Source organism: Anolis carolinensis, unplaced genomic scaffold, assembly GCF_035594765.1.
Source record: "Anolis carolinensis isolate JA03-04 unplaced genomic scaffold, rAnoCar3.1.pri scaffold_8, whole genome shotgun sequence".
Classification (NCBI taxonomy): Eukaryota; Metazoa; Chordata; class Lepidosauria; order Squamata; family Dactyloidae; genus Anolis; species Anolis carolinensis.
Window position 1 is genome coordinate 8,746,063 of NW_026943819.1, and position 14,286 is coordinate 8,760,348.

Consider the following 14,286-nt stretch of genomic DNA (forward strand, 5'->3'; position numbering starts at 1 on the left):
CCTCATTTGATGTTTAATAGGCTTTTCCTTAATCCCTCCTTATTATCCAAGATATTCGCTTATCCAAGCTTCTGCCGGCCCGTTTATGTTGGATAAGTGAGACTCTACTGTATTTTCTTAATTTCCTCCTTTCTGTTGAAAGTAGCAAAAAAAGTAGCTAGAGTCTCACTTATCCAAGCCTCTGGATAATCCAAGCCATTTTTGTAGTCAATGTTTTCAATATATCGTGATATTTTGGTGCTAAATTCGTAAATACAGTAATTACTACATAGCATTACTGCGGATTGAACTACTTTTTCTGTCAAATTTGTTGTATAACATTAATTTGTAAAATCATAACCTAATTTGATGTTTAATAGGCTTTCCCTTAATCCCTCCTTATTATCCAAGATATTCGCTTATCCAAGCTTCTGCCGGCCCGTTTATGTTGGATAAGTGAGACTCCACTGTATTTTCATGGTTGAAATTGTCCTGTTACTAGGTAAAAGGTAAAGGTTTTCCCCTGACGTTAAGTCCAGTCGTGACCGACTCTGGGGGTTGGTGCTCATCTCCATTTCTAAGCCGAAGAGCCGGCGTTGTCCGTAGACACCTCCAAGGTCATGTGGCCACTGGCATGACTGCATGGAGCGCCGTTACTGCTAGTAGCAAAAAATGGCATTGACCCCTCCCTGCGGAAAAGGAGCAGCCACGCCCCCAATTCACTCCCTTCCTCCCCATTGGTCGGCTTCGAGCCAATCATGAGCCGCGGGGGTAGAGCGGAGGGGCGGGGCTTCCTCTTTGCGTCCCTGGGCTCCTTTCTGTCTTTTTTTGGCCCACTGGTTTTTTTTGTGAATGAACTCGGTCTCGTTGGAGCCGGGGCTGCGGATCGCGGAGAAAGAGGGCAGGGACGGAGGGCGAGGAGGGTCATGCGGAGCGGCCTGGGCTCGGCTCCATCCTTTGCAAGGCTGGCACCAGTCCCGAAGCCATAACAACAGCAGCATCCCAGCATCAGCATCATCAGAGCCATCATGTCGCCCTCGTCTCTTCTTCTTCTTCTTCTCCTGGCCGACGCCTCTGGCCCATTCAGACGTGTTGCTGTGAGTACTAATGCAGGGTTGGGATTAAAGGAGGGCTGGAGTGGGCCCTTGGGAGCCTTGCAGTCTCTCAATCTGGCACAAGGCCCCAAAACCTCCTCCTTGGCTCGCTTTTTGGGTGTGTTTTCATCCAGTGATCCTCAAAACTACAACTCTCAGCATCCTCAGCCAGAGTCCCAAAACCCCTGGAGGCCCAGTTTGGGGATTCACTATAGGGAGGGTTGTCATGTGGTTTCCAGACTGTATAGCCCAGGCATGGGCAAATGTCAGGCGAAATGTCAGGAGGACATGCTGCTAGAGCAGAGATTGGCAAACTTCGTCCCTCCAGGTGTTTTGGACTTCAACTCTCACCATTCCTAACAGCCGGCAGGCTGTTAGGAATGGTGGGAGTTGAAGTCCAAAACACCCAGAGAGCCAAAGTTTCCCGATCTCTGTTCTAGCAGCATGTCCTCCTGACGTTTCACCTGCTGGTGTTCAAGCTAGAGCAGAGATCAGCAAACTTCGTCCCTCCGGGTGTTTTGGACTTCAGCTCCCACCATTCCTAACAGCCGGCAGGCTGTTAGGAATGGTGGGAGTTGAAGTCCAAAACACCCGGAGGGATGAAGTTTGCTGATCTCTGTTCTAGCAGCATGTCCTCCTGACGTTTCACCTGCTGGTGTTCAAGCTAGAGCAGAGATCAGCAAACTTCGTCCCTCCGGGTGTTTTGGACTTCAACTCCCACCATTCCTAACAGCCGGCAGGCTGTTAGGAATGGTGGGAGTTGAAGTCCAAAACACCCGGAGGGATGAAGTTTGCCGATCTCTGCTCTAGCAGCATGTCCTCCTGACATTTCGCCTGCTGGTATTCAAGCTAGAGCAGAGATCAGCAAACTTCGTCCCTCCGGGTGTTTTGGACTTCAACTCCCACCATTCCTAACAGCCGGCAGGCTGTTAGGAATGGTGGGAGTTGAAGTCCAAAACACCCGGAGGGACGAAGTTTGCCGATCTCTGCTCTAGCAGCATGTCCTCCTGACATTTCGCCTGCTGGTGTTCAAGCAAGTGGAGTCTATGTATCTCGCCACTGATTGATGTTGCATTTTAATGATTTAATGATGTATTACGTATTGTATTTAGTAATCCGTTATTTATTTATTTATTTAATACATTTATAGAATAATAATAATAAGTTTATTTATAATAATAATAATAATAATAATAATAATAATAAAACTTTATTTATACCCCGCCACCATCTCCCTGTGGGGACTCGGGGCGGCTCACAATGTTACAAAAGTAACAATGCAAATACATAAACAATACACACAGTTTAAAACACAAGAAGATGATAAAACAGAAGTTAAAACAAAGGTTTATACAACAGTAATAATATCAAACAACCACCAACGCAATTCAGTCAACTTCAAAGGTGGAGGGGACTATAGCAGCAATATAAGATAAAATCATTAGATTAAAATATCCCAATGAAAGGAACCTATATCCTGCCTCCATCTCCCCCGAAGGGGACTCGGGGCGGCTTACGGAAAAATCAGATACAAAACAATGATAAAATAGGAAACATCAAAGAACAATAACAAAAACCAATAATAATATATACACAATAACCGAAAAAACAGAAATGCAGTATTAAAACATCGAATTAAAAACATATCCCGCCTTTCTCACCCCAGAGGGGACTCAGAGCGGCTTACAAATTAAATTTACATACAATATTATATGATTAGCATAGCACAATACTGGCAATAAATTACCATATTGTACTATATCTATATTTTGCAATATTATTAATAATATTACATGTAATATATAATTAATGTTATTATATTGCATTATTAGTATTATATTATATTACAAAATAATGTTATTAATATTATATGCATATACATTATACATATATTATTGAAATGTCAGGAGAGAATGCTTCTGGAACATGGTCATACAACCCGGAAAACACACAGCAACCCAATAACTTTATTCTTATACCCCGCCTCCATCTCCCCGAAGGGACTTGCAGTGGCTTATATATGGCACAAAGAGCCTAAGAAAAAGCATAAAATAAACACACAGCACAATAAAATGAAATAAAAAATATAGCATATAACAATTTAAAACTCAGAACAATGGCCAGTCACCTATGGCGACAACTACTGTAAGACATGGCCAAACTGTAAACAAGACAAGAGAGTGGGAATAGTGGAAATTGTAGGTAAGGAACAGGGCATGGGATGAAAGTGTCATTGGTTGCAAAACATTAGAGCTAGACATTCTCAAAGGCTTGTTTAAAAATCCAGGTCTTCAGATCTTATATTAGTATTATATAATATGTTGTACCATATAATTCCTATATGTGAAAGATCTATGGGTTTATCAAACTCTACTCCTCCAAATGTTTAGGACTTCAGCTCCCATAGTTCCTAACAGCTGGTAAGCTGGCTGGGAATTCTGAAGTCCGAAACACTTGGAGGGGCACAGTTTAAGAAACACTGATATTATTATTATTATTAGTAGTAGTAGTAGTAGTAATATTATCTTGATTTATACCCTGCCTTTCTCCTCATGGGAACTCAAGGCGGCTAACACTCCACACTGAGCAAGTTTAAAAGGTGCAATACAAGAGTTTAAAAGCAATTAAATAATAGCAGTGTAGTAAAAATAAAAATAAAATGCTAAAATGACATTTAAAACTTTTATTCCACCCAATCCCACTCACAGTAACCCCTGAATTAAAAACCACAGGACCGTCTAAGCACTGAATAAACTGTGAGTGTATGTATATGTATGAGTGTATATGTATATACAGTAGAGTCTCACTTATCCAACGTTCTGGATTATCCAACGCATTTTTGTAGTCAATGTTTTCATAACATTGTAATATTTTGGTGCTAAATTCATAAATACAGCAATTACTACATAGTATTACTGCATATTGAACTACTTTTTCTGTCAAATTTGTTGTATAACATGATGTTTTGGTGCTTAATTTGTAAAATCATAACCTAATTTGATGTTTAATAGGCTTTTCCTTAATCCTTCCTTATTATCCAACATATTCGCTTATCCAACGTTCTGCCGGCCCGTTTATGTTGGATAAGTGAGACTCTACTGTATGTGTGTGTGTATGTGTGTGTGTATAGGTGTGTGTATTGATGTAGCATTATACACACACACACACATATATATATACACATGTATATATAAAATATATAAAAATGAGAGAGAACACTACCCAGGCCAAGGATATCTCCAGGCAATAAACAATTAAAGGGAACAAATGCCAGGCTTACTTCCATGCAGATGGCCTCACTATGGACTGTGCAATCTTCTCAGTTGCAGGTGAAACATCAGGAGAAAATGCTGCTAGCGGTTTGCCAAATCGAGGCAAAGGTGGCATCTACACTGTAGAAACAAAGGCAGCTTGACCCCACTTGAACTGCCATTATTATTGTTGTTGTTGTTTATTTATGCTCTGCTTACATTAAAAGCATTTAATAAAATTTAAAATCTACCAAAATATTAACATGAAATTAAATATCATGGGTATGAAAACATTCATGCTCCAATGCTAAGGAGTTGCGGTGTTGTGAGGCCCTTGACCCTCTTTGGGCAGAGAAGGCAGGAGACCCTGTCAAACTACAACTCCCTGGATGCCGTAATATGGAGCTATGGTGATTCAAGGGGGTCAAACTGTGCCAATTCCACAGTGTAGATGCATTTGGGTCTCTGACTCTTGTGGTTCTCTGATTTGGACACCGATTTGGTGTGATATGCTTACAATATAGGAAATAATAAGAATTGCACTCAAGAGAGCCATTGCATGCATGCATGCAGACATATTTCTGCTTGTTTCTATTTGCTGCAAAAACACATCATTTCCATCTTTTTGCATTTTTTTGGTTTTCCCTGATTTATTTGCATTGTTTTCCAAGCAAGCGGTCGGTAGGATTCTTGGACCGTTCCTCTCCCTTCTGTTCAAGCTCTTCTCCCACCTCTCTTAGATTAAATTGTAGTAGTTTTTTAAAAACCCTAAAATCCTTATTATTATTTTTTGTTGAATTTCCCCCCTATTTTGGGAATCTCTTGATTTTTTTTTTTAGAGAGGAGGGGGTTAGATGTAGTCTGTTGGTTGCTAGGAAACCAGTTAGGCTCCCCTGGAGATTTTCTAGTTTCCTTGGCAACGGAGACTGGGTCCACTGGCTCGCAAAAAAAGAACGCATTTCCACTCTCTTTGCAAGATATCTGGGTAGATGTGATGGCTGAGAGGGAGCAGAGGATGCAATAGGCGATGGGATGCAAAGCAAACAAACAGATTGTTGTGTGCCGGCATTGTGAGACGAAGAACAAACGGGAGACAAAAGACTTCCAAAAAATAGGAGCAGGTTGGCAGGGAAGATAAGGCCAAGGGGAGTGTGTAGCAGGAGGCAGGCATTTTTGCTGATGGATGGTGTATTTACATTATAGAATGGATGCAGTTTAGCCTTACTTTAACCACCATGACTCAATATTATGGGATCATGGGAATTGTTTGTGTAGTTTGTGCCGAAGAGTGCTGGCCCCACAAATCACATTATTTCGTAGCATAATGCCATGGCAGTTAAAGTCTTGCTCTGCATTAATTCCACAGTGTAGATGTGCCCTACATTGGAAAACAAAGCAGGTGATGGATTGCAGAGGTGATATTTTTATGTGTCTACAAGTAAATGATGGCTACTGGGACAAATAACACAATCTATTGAAATGGGCCTCTGGTAGCACAGTGTGTTAAAGCACTGAGCTGCAGAACTTGCAGACCAAAAGGTCCCAGGTTCAAAGCCCCAGCTCCTGCCAACCTAGCAGTTTGAAAAGATGCAAATGTGAGTAGATCAATAGGTACTGCTCCGGCAGGAAGGTAACGGCGCTCCATGCAGTCATGCCGGCCACATGACCTTGGAGGTGTCTATGGACAACGCCGGCTCTTCGGCTTAGAAATGGAGATGAGCACCAACCCCCAGAGTCAGACATGACTGGACTTAACGTCAGGGGAAACCTTTACCTTTACCTATTGAAATGGGCTGGAAAAATTGCGGTCTTGGCTACTCTTTCCATTGATTCTGGAGTCCTAAGAAAGATTTTTGGGTTCTTCTTCAGATAGGGCAATGATGATCAGATTGCAATGAAAGGCTGTATCTACACTGTACTTGGAGTCCCGGTGGCGAAGTGTGTTAAAGCACTCAGCTGCTCAACTTGCAGACCAAAAGGTCCCAGGTTCAAACCTCGGGAGCGGCATGAGCAGCTGCTGTTAGCTCCATCTTCTGCCAACCTAGCAGTTCGAAAAGATGCCAATGTGAGTAGATCAATAGGTACCGCTCCGGCGGGAAGGTAACAGCGCTCCATGCAGTCATGCCGGCCACATGGCCTTGGAGGTGTCTACGGACAACACTGGCTCTACGGCTTAGAAATGGAGATGAACACCAACCCGCAGAGTCAGACTTGACTGGACTTAACGTCAGGGGAAACCTTTACCTTTTACACTGTACTTAATGCAGTTTGAAACCACTTGAACTGCGATGGCTCAGTGCTGTGGACTCCTGGGCGTTGTAGTTTAGTGAGGCGCTGCCCTCTTTGACAGAGACATATAAAGATGTGTTGTCGAAGGCTTTCATGGCCGGAATCAAGGGCTGAAAAACTAGGCTTATACTCGAGTATATACAGTATATATAAAACCCACTTGCCTAGTTTCCAACAGACCTCACAACCTCGGAGGATGCCTGCCATAGATGTGGGCAAAATATCAGGAGAGAATGCTTCTGGAACATGGCCAGACAGCCCGTAAAACTCACAGCAACCCAAGTATAAAGATGTAATCAAACTACAAATGTTATGATTCCACAGCATTGAGTTCAAGTGAGGTCAAACTGCATTAATTCTGCAGTGATGTGCCCATGGTGAAGAGTTGCGTAAAGAATAAGAAGCAAAACAGAGGTGGTCGCATTTGTCCGGGCAGCGGCTGGGTTCTTCCCTTGTTCAATGTCACATGGGCAGTAGTTTGCTGACCGCCTCCACAGTTGTTGCTCCCGCTTGGCGTTTCACATGGCACATGGCTTGCTTTTGACTGAATTCCACCTCTCCACATGGCTTGCGCACTCGTTTCCTGCACTGTTGAAATTTGCTCCTATTGAGGCAGAGCTCTGTTAACTCTTCTGCAGGGGGATTGCATCCGCGGAGGGAGAACAAAGTCCTTTACTACTGACTCTTGCTTGGGCAAGGTGACTTGGGGGTTGCCACGGCATTTCTTCTAAGAAACGTCTTCGGGGAGGTTTGGACACGTGGCAAAACTAATCGAGACATCTCCCAGCTGTGATAATAATAACAGAGTCTCCAATGTTACGCTGCTCACCGGCCAAAGACAAACTCTCCAAATATGTTCCCAAAGGATTTTCAGCAACAGCATTGCTGCATGTATTGGTTGCATTTTCTTTCTTCCCAGAGCACATCTACACTGTCGAATGAATACAGTTTGACACCACCTTAACCACCATTTCTCAGTATTATGGAATCCTAGGAGTTGTAGTTTTACAAGGTCTTTCGCCTTCTCAGCCAAAGAATGCTAATGCCTCACCAAACTACAACTTCTTAGCATCGAGGCGTAAAAGTTCACATGGGGCCAAACTATATTCATTCCGTGGTGTAGATGCATCATCTCCCCAGATTATGCAAATACAGTAGAGTCTCACTTATCCAACATTAACAGGCTGGCAGAAGCTTGGATAAGCGAATATCTTAAATAATAAGGAGGGATTAAGGAAAAGCCTATTAAACATCAAATTAGGTTAGGATTTTACAAATTAAGCTCCAAAACATCATGTTATACAACAAATTTGACAGAAAAAGTAGTTCAATACGCAGTAATGTTATGTTGTAATTGCTGTATTTACGAATTTAGCCCCAAAATATCACGATATATTGAAAACATTGACTACAAAAATGCGTTGGATAATCCAGAACCTTGGATAAGCGAGACTACTGTAATTGCATTAATGTAGTTCGCAAACCAACTTCTATGGTTCAATGCTATTGGGAGCCTGGGATTTGTAGTCTGGTGAGACACCAGCACTCTTTGGCAGAGAAGGCGAAAGGCCTTGCAAAAATGACAGCTCCCATGATTCCGTAGCATTGAGACATAGTCAAACTGCATTAATTCTACAGTGTAGATCAGGGGTCCCCAAACTTTTTTAACGGGGGCTAGTTCACTATAAACAAATTCCTATGCACACTGCACATTTCTTATTTTGAAGTAAAAAAAACCAAACAGGAATAAATACAGCCTCAATAATAATAATAATAATAATAATGAGAGTTGGAAGAGACCCCTTGGGCCATTTAGTTCAACCCCCTTCTACCTTTGTGCACCAAAAGCACAAGCAAAGAAACCCGGACAGATGGCCACCCAGACTCAATGTTGTTAATCATAATAATAATAACAATAATAATAATAATAATACATCAAACAGTCCTAAACGCTTGGGAACTTGTAATTATCTGATATGAAATCCAGCATATATATCTCGTTTGCTGTGTTATACTATATCTTTGTGTCAATAATAATAACAATAATAATAAGGATTGGAAGAGACCCCTTGGGCCATTTAGTCCAGCCCCCATCAGCCTTTGTGCACCAAAAGCACTAGTAAAGCACCTCTTGAAAATTAATTATTACAATAATTATATAATTATACAACTAATGCAATGTATGAGTTAATGCAGTAAGTGGCACAAAGTGATCTCCCATCCTTTCTTTTTCTGTATTCTTCCAAAGAGTAGATTTTAAAAGTCACTGGGGAACCCTGTGGATTCTCAGTACCTTTTAAGCTGTAACATTCCTTTGTATGTTTACTCAGAGGGAAGCCCTGTTGTGCTCAGTGGTTCTTTTACTTCTTGCAAATTAGATAGGATTGTAGCCTTACACTGCTTGCCGTATTTCCTCCATCCAATCCAGCTGCCCCTTCTTGTCTGATCCTTCTCCTTTTCAGCCGTGTCATTTATGGACAACTTACCTGGGGAAAAAGAGCCTCATGGCTTTCCCGATTTCTCAGTTTTTCCTAGCCAAGTGTGCCTTGTGGGTCACATTTTTATCACAAGTACAGGGTTATTTTTGGTGGCATCAGCTGAGAAGAACATGGTGCGCAAGATGCTTTGAACCTATTTTTGGGCAATTGAGCAGCTTTTTATGCTTTTAAAAAAAACCGTTGGCTGAAAAATGGAGAGCATCTTTTAAACTGCAGTGATATTTATGTATTCTCACTACGCATTTCGTAATTGACTCTATAAGGATTGGATTGCTGTGAGTTTTTCAGGCTGTATGGCTATGTTCCAGAAGCATTCTCTCCTGACGTTTCACCCACATCTATGGCAGGCATCCTCAGAGATTGTGAGGTCTGTTGGAAACTAGGCAAGTGGGTTTATATATCAGTGAAATGTCCAGTGGGAGAAAAAACTCTTGTCTGTTGGAGGCAAGTGGGAATGTTGCAACTGGCCAGCTTGGTTAGGATTGAATAGCCTTGCAGCTTCAAAGCCTGGCTGATTTCCTATCTGGGTGCATTCCTGTCTTCTCACTACCCATTTCGTAATTGACTCTATAAGGATTGGGCTGCTGTGAGTTTTTCGGGCTGAATGGCCTTGTTCCAGAAGCATTCTCTCCTGACGTTTCGCCCACATCTTTAGCAGGCATCCTCAGAAGTTGTGAGGTCTGTTGGAAACTAGGCAAGTGGGTTTATATATCAGTGAAATGTCCAGTGGGAGAAAAAACTCTTGTCTGTTGGAGGCAAGTGGGAATGTTGCAACTGGCCAGCTTGGTTAGGATTGAATAGCCTTGCAGCTTCAAAGCCTGGCTGATTTCCTATCTGGGGGCATTCCTGTCTTCTCATTACCCATTTCATAATTGACTCTATAAGGATTGGATTGCTGTGCGTTTTTCGGGCTGTATGGCTATGTTCCAGAAGCATTCTCTCCTGACGTTTCACCCACATCTATAGCAGGCACCCTCAGAGATTGTGAGGTCTGTTGGAAACTAGGCAAGTGGGTTTATATATCAGTGGAATGTACAGGGTGGGAGAAAAAAACTCTTGTCTGTTGGAGGCAAGTGGGAATGTTGCAATTGGCCAGCTTGGTTAGGATTGAATAGCCTTGCAGCTTCAAAGCCTGGCTGATTTCCTATCTGGGTGCATTCCTGTCTTCTCACTACCCATTTCGTAATTGACTCTATAAGGATTGGGCTGCTGTGAGTTTTTCGGGCTGAATGGCCTTGTTCCAGAAGCATTCTCTCCTGACGTTTCGCCCACATCTATAGCAGGCATCCTCAGAAGTTGTGAGGTCTGTTGAAAACTAGGCAAGTGGGTTTATATATCCGTGTAATGTCCAGGGTGGGAGAAAAAACTCTTGTCTGTGGAGGCAAGTGTGAATGTTGTAATGGGCCAGCTTGGTTAGCATTGAATAGCCTTGCAGCTTCAAAGCCTGGCTGCTTCCTATCTGGGGGTATTCCCCTGTCTTCTGAATGTTGTTCACCAACATTCAGAAGACTTAACACTCAGAAGACAGGGGAATTCCAGACAAGAAACAATCAGGGCCAGCTAACACCTCCCAACAAAGTGTTCCCCTAGGCAGGAAGCAGCCAGGCTTTGAAGCAGCAACACTATTCAATGCTAATCAAGGTGGCCAATTGTGTAGGTGAAATGTCAAGAGAGAGTGCTTCTGGAACATGGCCCTACATCCTGGAAAATTCACAGCAACTCAGTGATTCTGGCCATGAAAGCCTTTGGCAACACATCTATAAGGATTGTTTTATAAAGACTCGATTTCCTTATCTGGTTGTACATTTTCTCCATCTTCAAGCTCTTGCTCTCTATTTTGGCAATATCCCATTTCTCCGGCACCCAGATTTCGCAGCTTTGTTCAGAGAAAGATATAGAACCAAAAATGTGATGCCAACCCATTGTCATTTGGGTTATTATGTAGGATAACAATAAAGTGGCAAGGAAAGGCTTACTTTTGGCTTCAGTTCATGGTCTTAATGTTGGCAAATGGTAAGAAGAGCACTTCGTATGAGGCGAAACCTGATCCAGATGTACACCAGGTATCTCAAGACAAAAGTTATTTCTGAACTCTCCGGATTAGCTCAACCTTAGATGCTGGCACATGACAGTAATTGACACTTTTTCGGACTCATCAAAATCCCTTACATATGTTCCTGGCATGACTGACAGCTATGTCGTTTTGCTTTGTGTTTTAAAATCAAACAAACGGCATATGTCAACACAAAGAGCAACCTCCCCAAAAGTGTTTTTTTGTTTTCAGTTTAAACAAGGAATTAAATTTAAAATAAACCCCAAGTCTTTGCTTTTGACTGCTTTCCCCCATTGCAGGAATAAGGTGGGTTTGGAGAAACTTCTGGTTGCTTTTTCCAGAGCATTTGGATGCTACCGTTTCTTCTCTCTTGTGTACCAAACCAGTGATTTATCTGAAAGTGAGAGGCAAGCAGGAGCATGTTTTCCCCTAGACGCATGGCTTAACCTGTCTTCCTTCCTCCCCGCCCCACATACAAGTAACTGCTTATTTAGTAATGCCAAGAGCAAGTGAAGGCATATTTTGGTGAATCAAACGATAGATTCACTTTCCCATTAAGAGTTTGATGCAAGGAGGCCTGGAAATGATTCTGTGGGGCCATAAAGCCTGTGTATTATTATTTGATACACAACAAGGTTAGTACACAATAAACAAGATCACTATGCTGGCTTTTGTATTGGATCACATGTCAGACACTTCCCAAGTGTCTAGGATTATGTGATGTATGGGTGAATAATGCGTGCAGATCCAAGTAGAGTGGCCTTTTGCAGCTGAGAGATGTCAATTTTGTCAGCATTAATTGTTTTCACGTGCTCTCCAAGGTCTTCAGGCACTGTACCCAGTGTGCCAATCGCCACTAAGATCGCCTTTACTGGCTTGTGCCAGAGGCTTTGCAGTTGGATCTTTAAATCCTCGTATCATGTCAGTGTTTCCAATTGCTTCTCGTCAATCCTGCTGTCAACTGGGATTGAAACATCGACGCACCATACTCCACGATCGTGAGATCAGGAGTATTGTGCTCCAGAACTGTCAGTCCCAGAGTAGTTTGACATTATTATTATATTGTATGACACAGCAAACAAGATAGATATGCTGGATTTCGTATCACAAAATCACAAGTCAAACACTTCCCAAGTGTCCAGGACTGTGTGATGTATTTTCGGATGATGCATGCAGATCCCAGAAGGGTGGCCTTTTGCAGTTGGCAGATCGTAATTTTGTCAATGTCTATTGTTTCCAAATGCTGGCTGAGAGCTTTTGGCACGGCACCCAATGTGCCAGTCACCACCAGGACCACCTGCACTGGTTTCTGCCAGAGTCTTTGAAGTTCAATCTTGAGGTTCTGATAGCGGCTGAGTTTTTCCTGTTGTTATTATTATCATCATCATCATCATTATTTCTTACCCACCTCTCCTTGTGGCTCGAAGTGGGTTACATTGCTTAAAATACATAGTTATCTAAAAACTTTATACAAAATACACTTGTGGGTAACCATGTAGGGTTTAAAGTCCAAAACCAACACTTTGTGCTTTGCCCAGAAAATAATTGGCAGCCAGTGGAATGATTTAGGATAGGTGTAATATGCTTTTGAACTACTAGGCTAAGGTTTTTAAAATAACTTTGTTTATGTTTTTATACCTTTGTTATATTGTTTTAAACTACTATTTTAATTACCGTTGTATGTAATGTTGTTGTTTTCTAAGCCGAAGAGCTGGCATTGTCCTTAGACACCTCCAAGGTCATGTGGCCGGCATGACTGCATGGAGCGCCGTTACCTTCCCGCCGGAGCGGTACCCTGTTTCCCCTAAAATAAGACATCCCCAGAAAATAAGACCTAGTAGAGGTTTTGCTGAATTGCTAAATATAAGGCCTCCCCCGAAAGTAAGACCTAGCAAAGTTTTTGTTTGGAAGCATGCCCACCAAACAGAACATTACAGCCTGCAGGATCGGTAAACATATGTACTATAGATTGTTGTACATGGGAATAATGGTAGTAACAAGAAATTATTGATAGGATTCACAGTTTGTCTGGTTATGCTGATTTGTGATGACAACTACTGTATAGTATATAACCAATGTTCATTTTTTTGTTCAACAATAAATGTGAATTCTTCTTCATGGAAAAATAAGACATCCCCTGAAAATAAGACCTAGCGCATCCCTGGCTTGACAGCAGTATTTGCGAAAAAGATCTTGGAGTCCTTGTGGACAACAAGTTAAACATGAGCCAACAATGTGATGCGGCTGCTAAGAAAGCCAACGGGATTTTGGCCTGCATCAATAGGGGAATAGCATCTAGATCCAGGGAAGTCCTGCTTCCTCTCTATTCTGGCTTGGTCAGACCACACCTGGAATACTGTGTCCAATTCTGGGCACCGCAGTTGAAGGGAGATGTTGACAAGCTGGAAAGCGTCCAGAGGAGGGCGACTAAAATGATCAAAGGTCTGGAGAACAAGCCCTATTAGGAGCGGCTTAAAGAACTGGGCATGTTTAGCCTGCAGAAGAGAAGGCTGAGAGGAGACATGATAGCCATGTACAAATATGTGAGGGGAAGTCATAGGGAGGAGGGAGCAAGCTTGTTTTCTGCTGCCCTGCAGACTAGGACACGGAACAATGGCTTCAAACTACAGGAAAGGAAATTCCACCTGAACATCAGGAAGAACTTCCTCACTGTGAGAAGGGCTGTTCGGCAGTAGAACTCTCTCCCCCGGGCTGTGGTGGAGGCTCCTTCTTTGGAGACTTTTAAGCAGAGGCTGGATGGCCATCTGTCGGGGGTGCTTTGAATGCGATTTCCTGCTTCCTGGCAGGGGGTTGGACTGGATGGCCCATGAGGTCTCTTCCAAATCTACTATTCTATGATTCTATGATTTGGGAGCAAAAAATAATATAAGATTAATGTGGGATTTGTGTATTGGTAGTGTTTAAATGCAATTTGTGTCTTGCTTGTATTGCATACTGATTGCATCATCCAGAGTGTACTATAGTCTGGAAAGAGTTAATTACTGAGAAGCTGTGTTGACCTTGATGTGTGGCTGGAACTGGGGAGTGTCCAGACACAAGTGTTTATGCTTTACTGATTGCATCAGTTCTGTTCTGTTCTGTTCTGTCTGCCTAGAGTGAGA

The 14,286-nt window shown here is 42.4% G+C and overlaps 1 protein-coding gene across 3 annotated transcripts in view; it reads left to right on the forward strand.

The window, feature by feature from the left end:
- rhobtb2 (Rho related BTB domain containing 2) overlaps window positions 1-14,286 on the forward strand; it is a 48,152-nt gene that overhangs the window by 9,201 nt on the left and 24,665 nt on the right. Inside the window, exon 1 of one of the 3 annotated variants that reach the window (XM_008122333.3) lies at window positions 764-1,076. The exons of the other annotated variants lie outside the window; for them this stretch is intronic. Within the exon in view, the coding sequence (XP_008120540.2) occupies window positions 832-1,076 (245 nt within the window). The 5' untranslated portion in view covers window positions 764-831. Of the gene's footprint in view, window positions 1-763; window positions 1,077-14,286 lie in introns of those variants that run through there. 3 annotated transcript variants of the gene reach the window in all.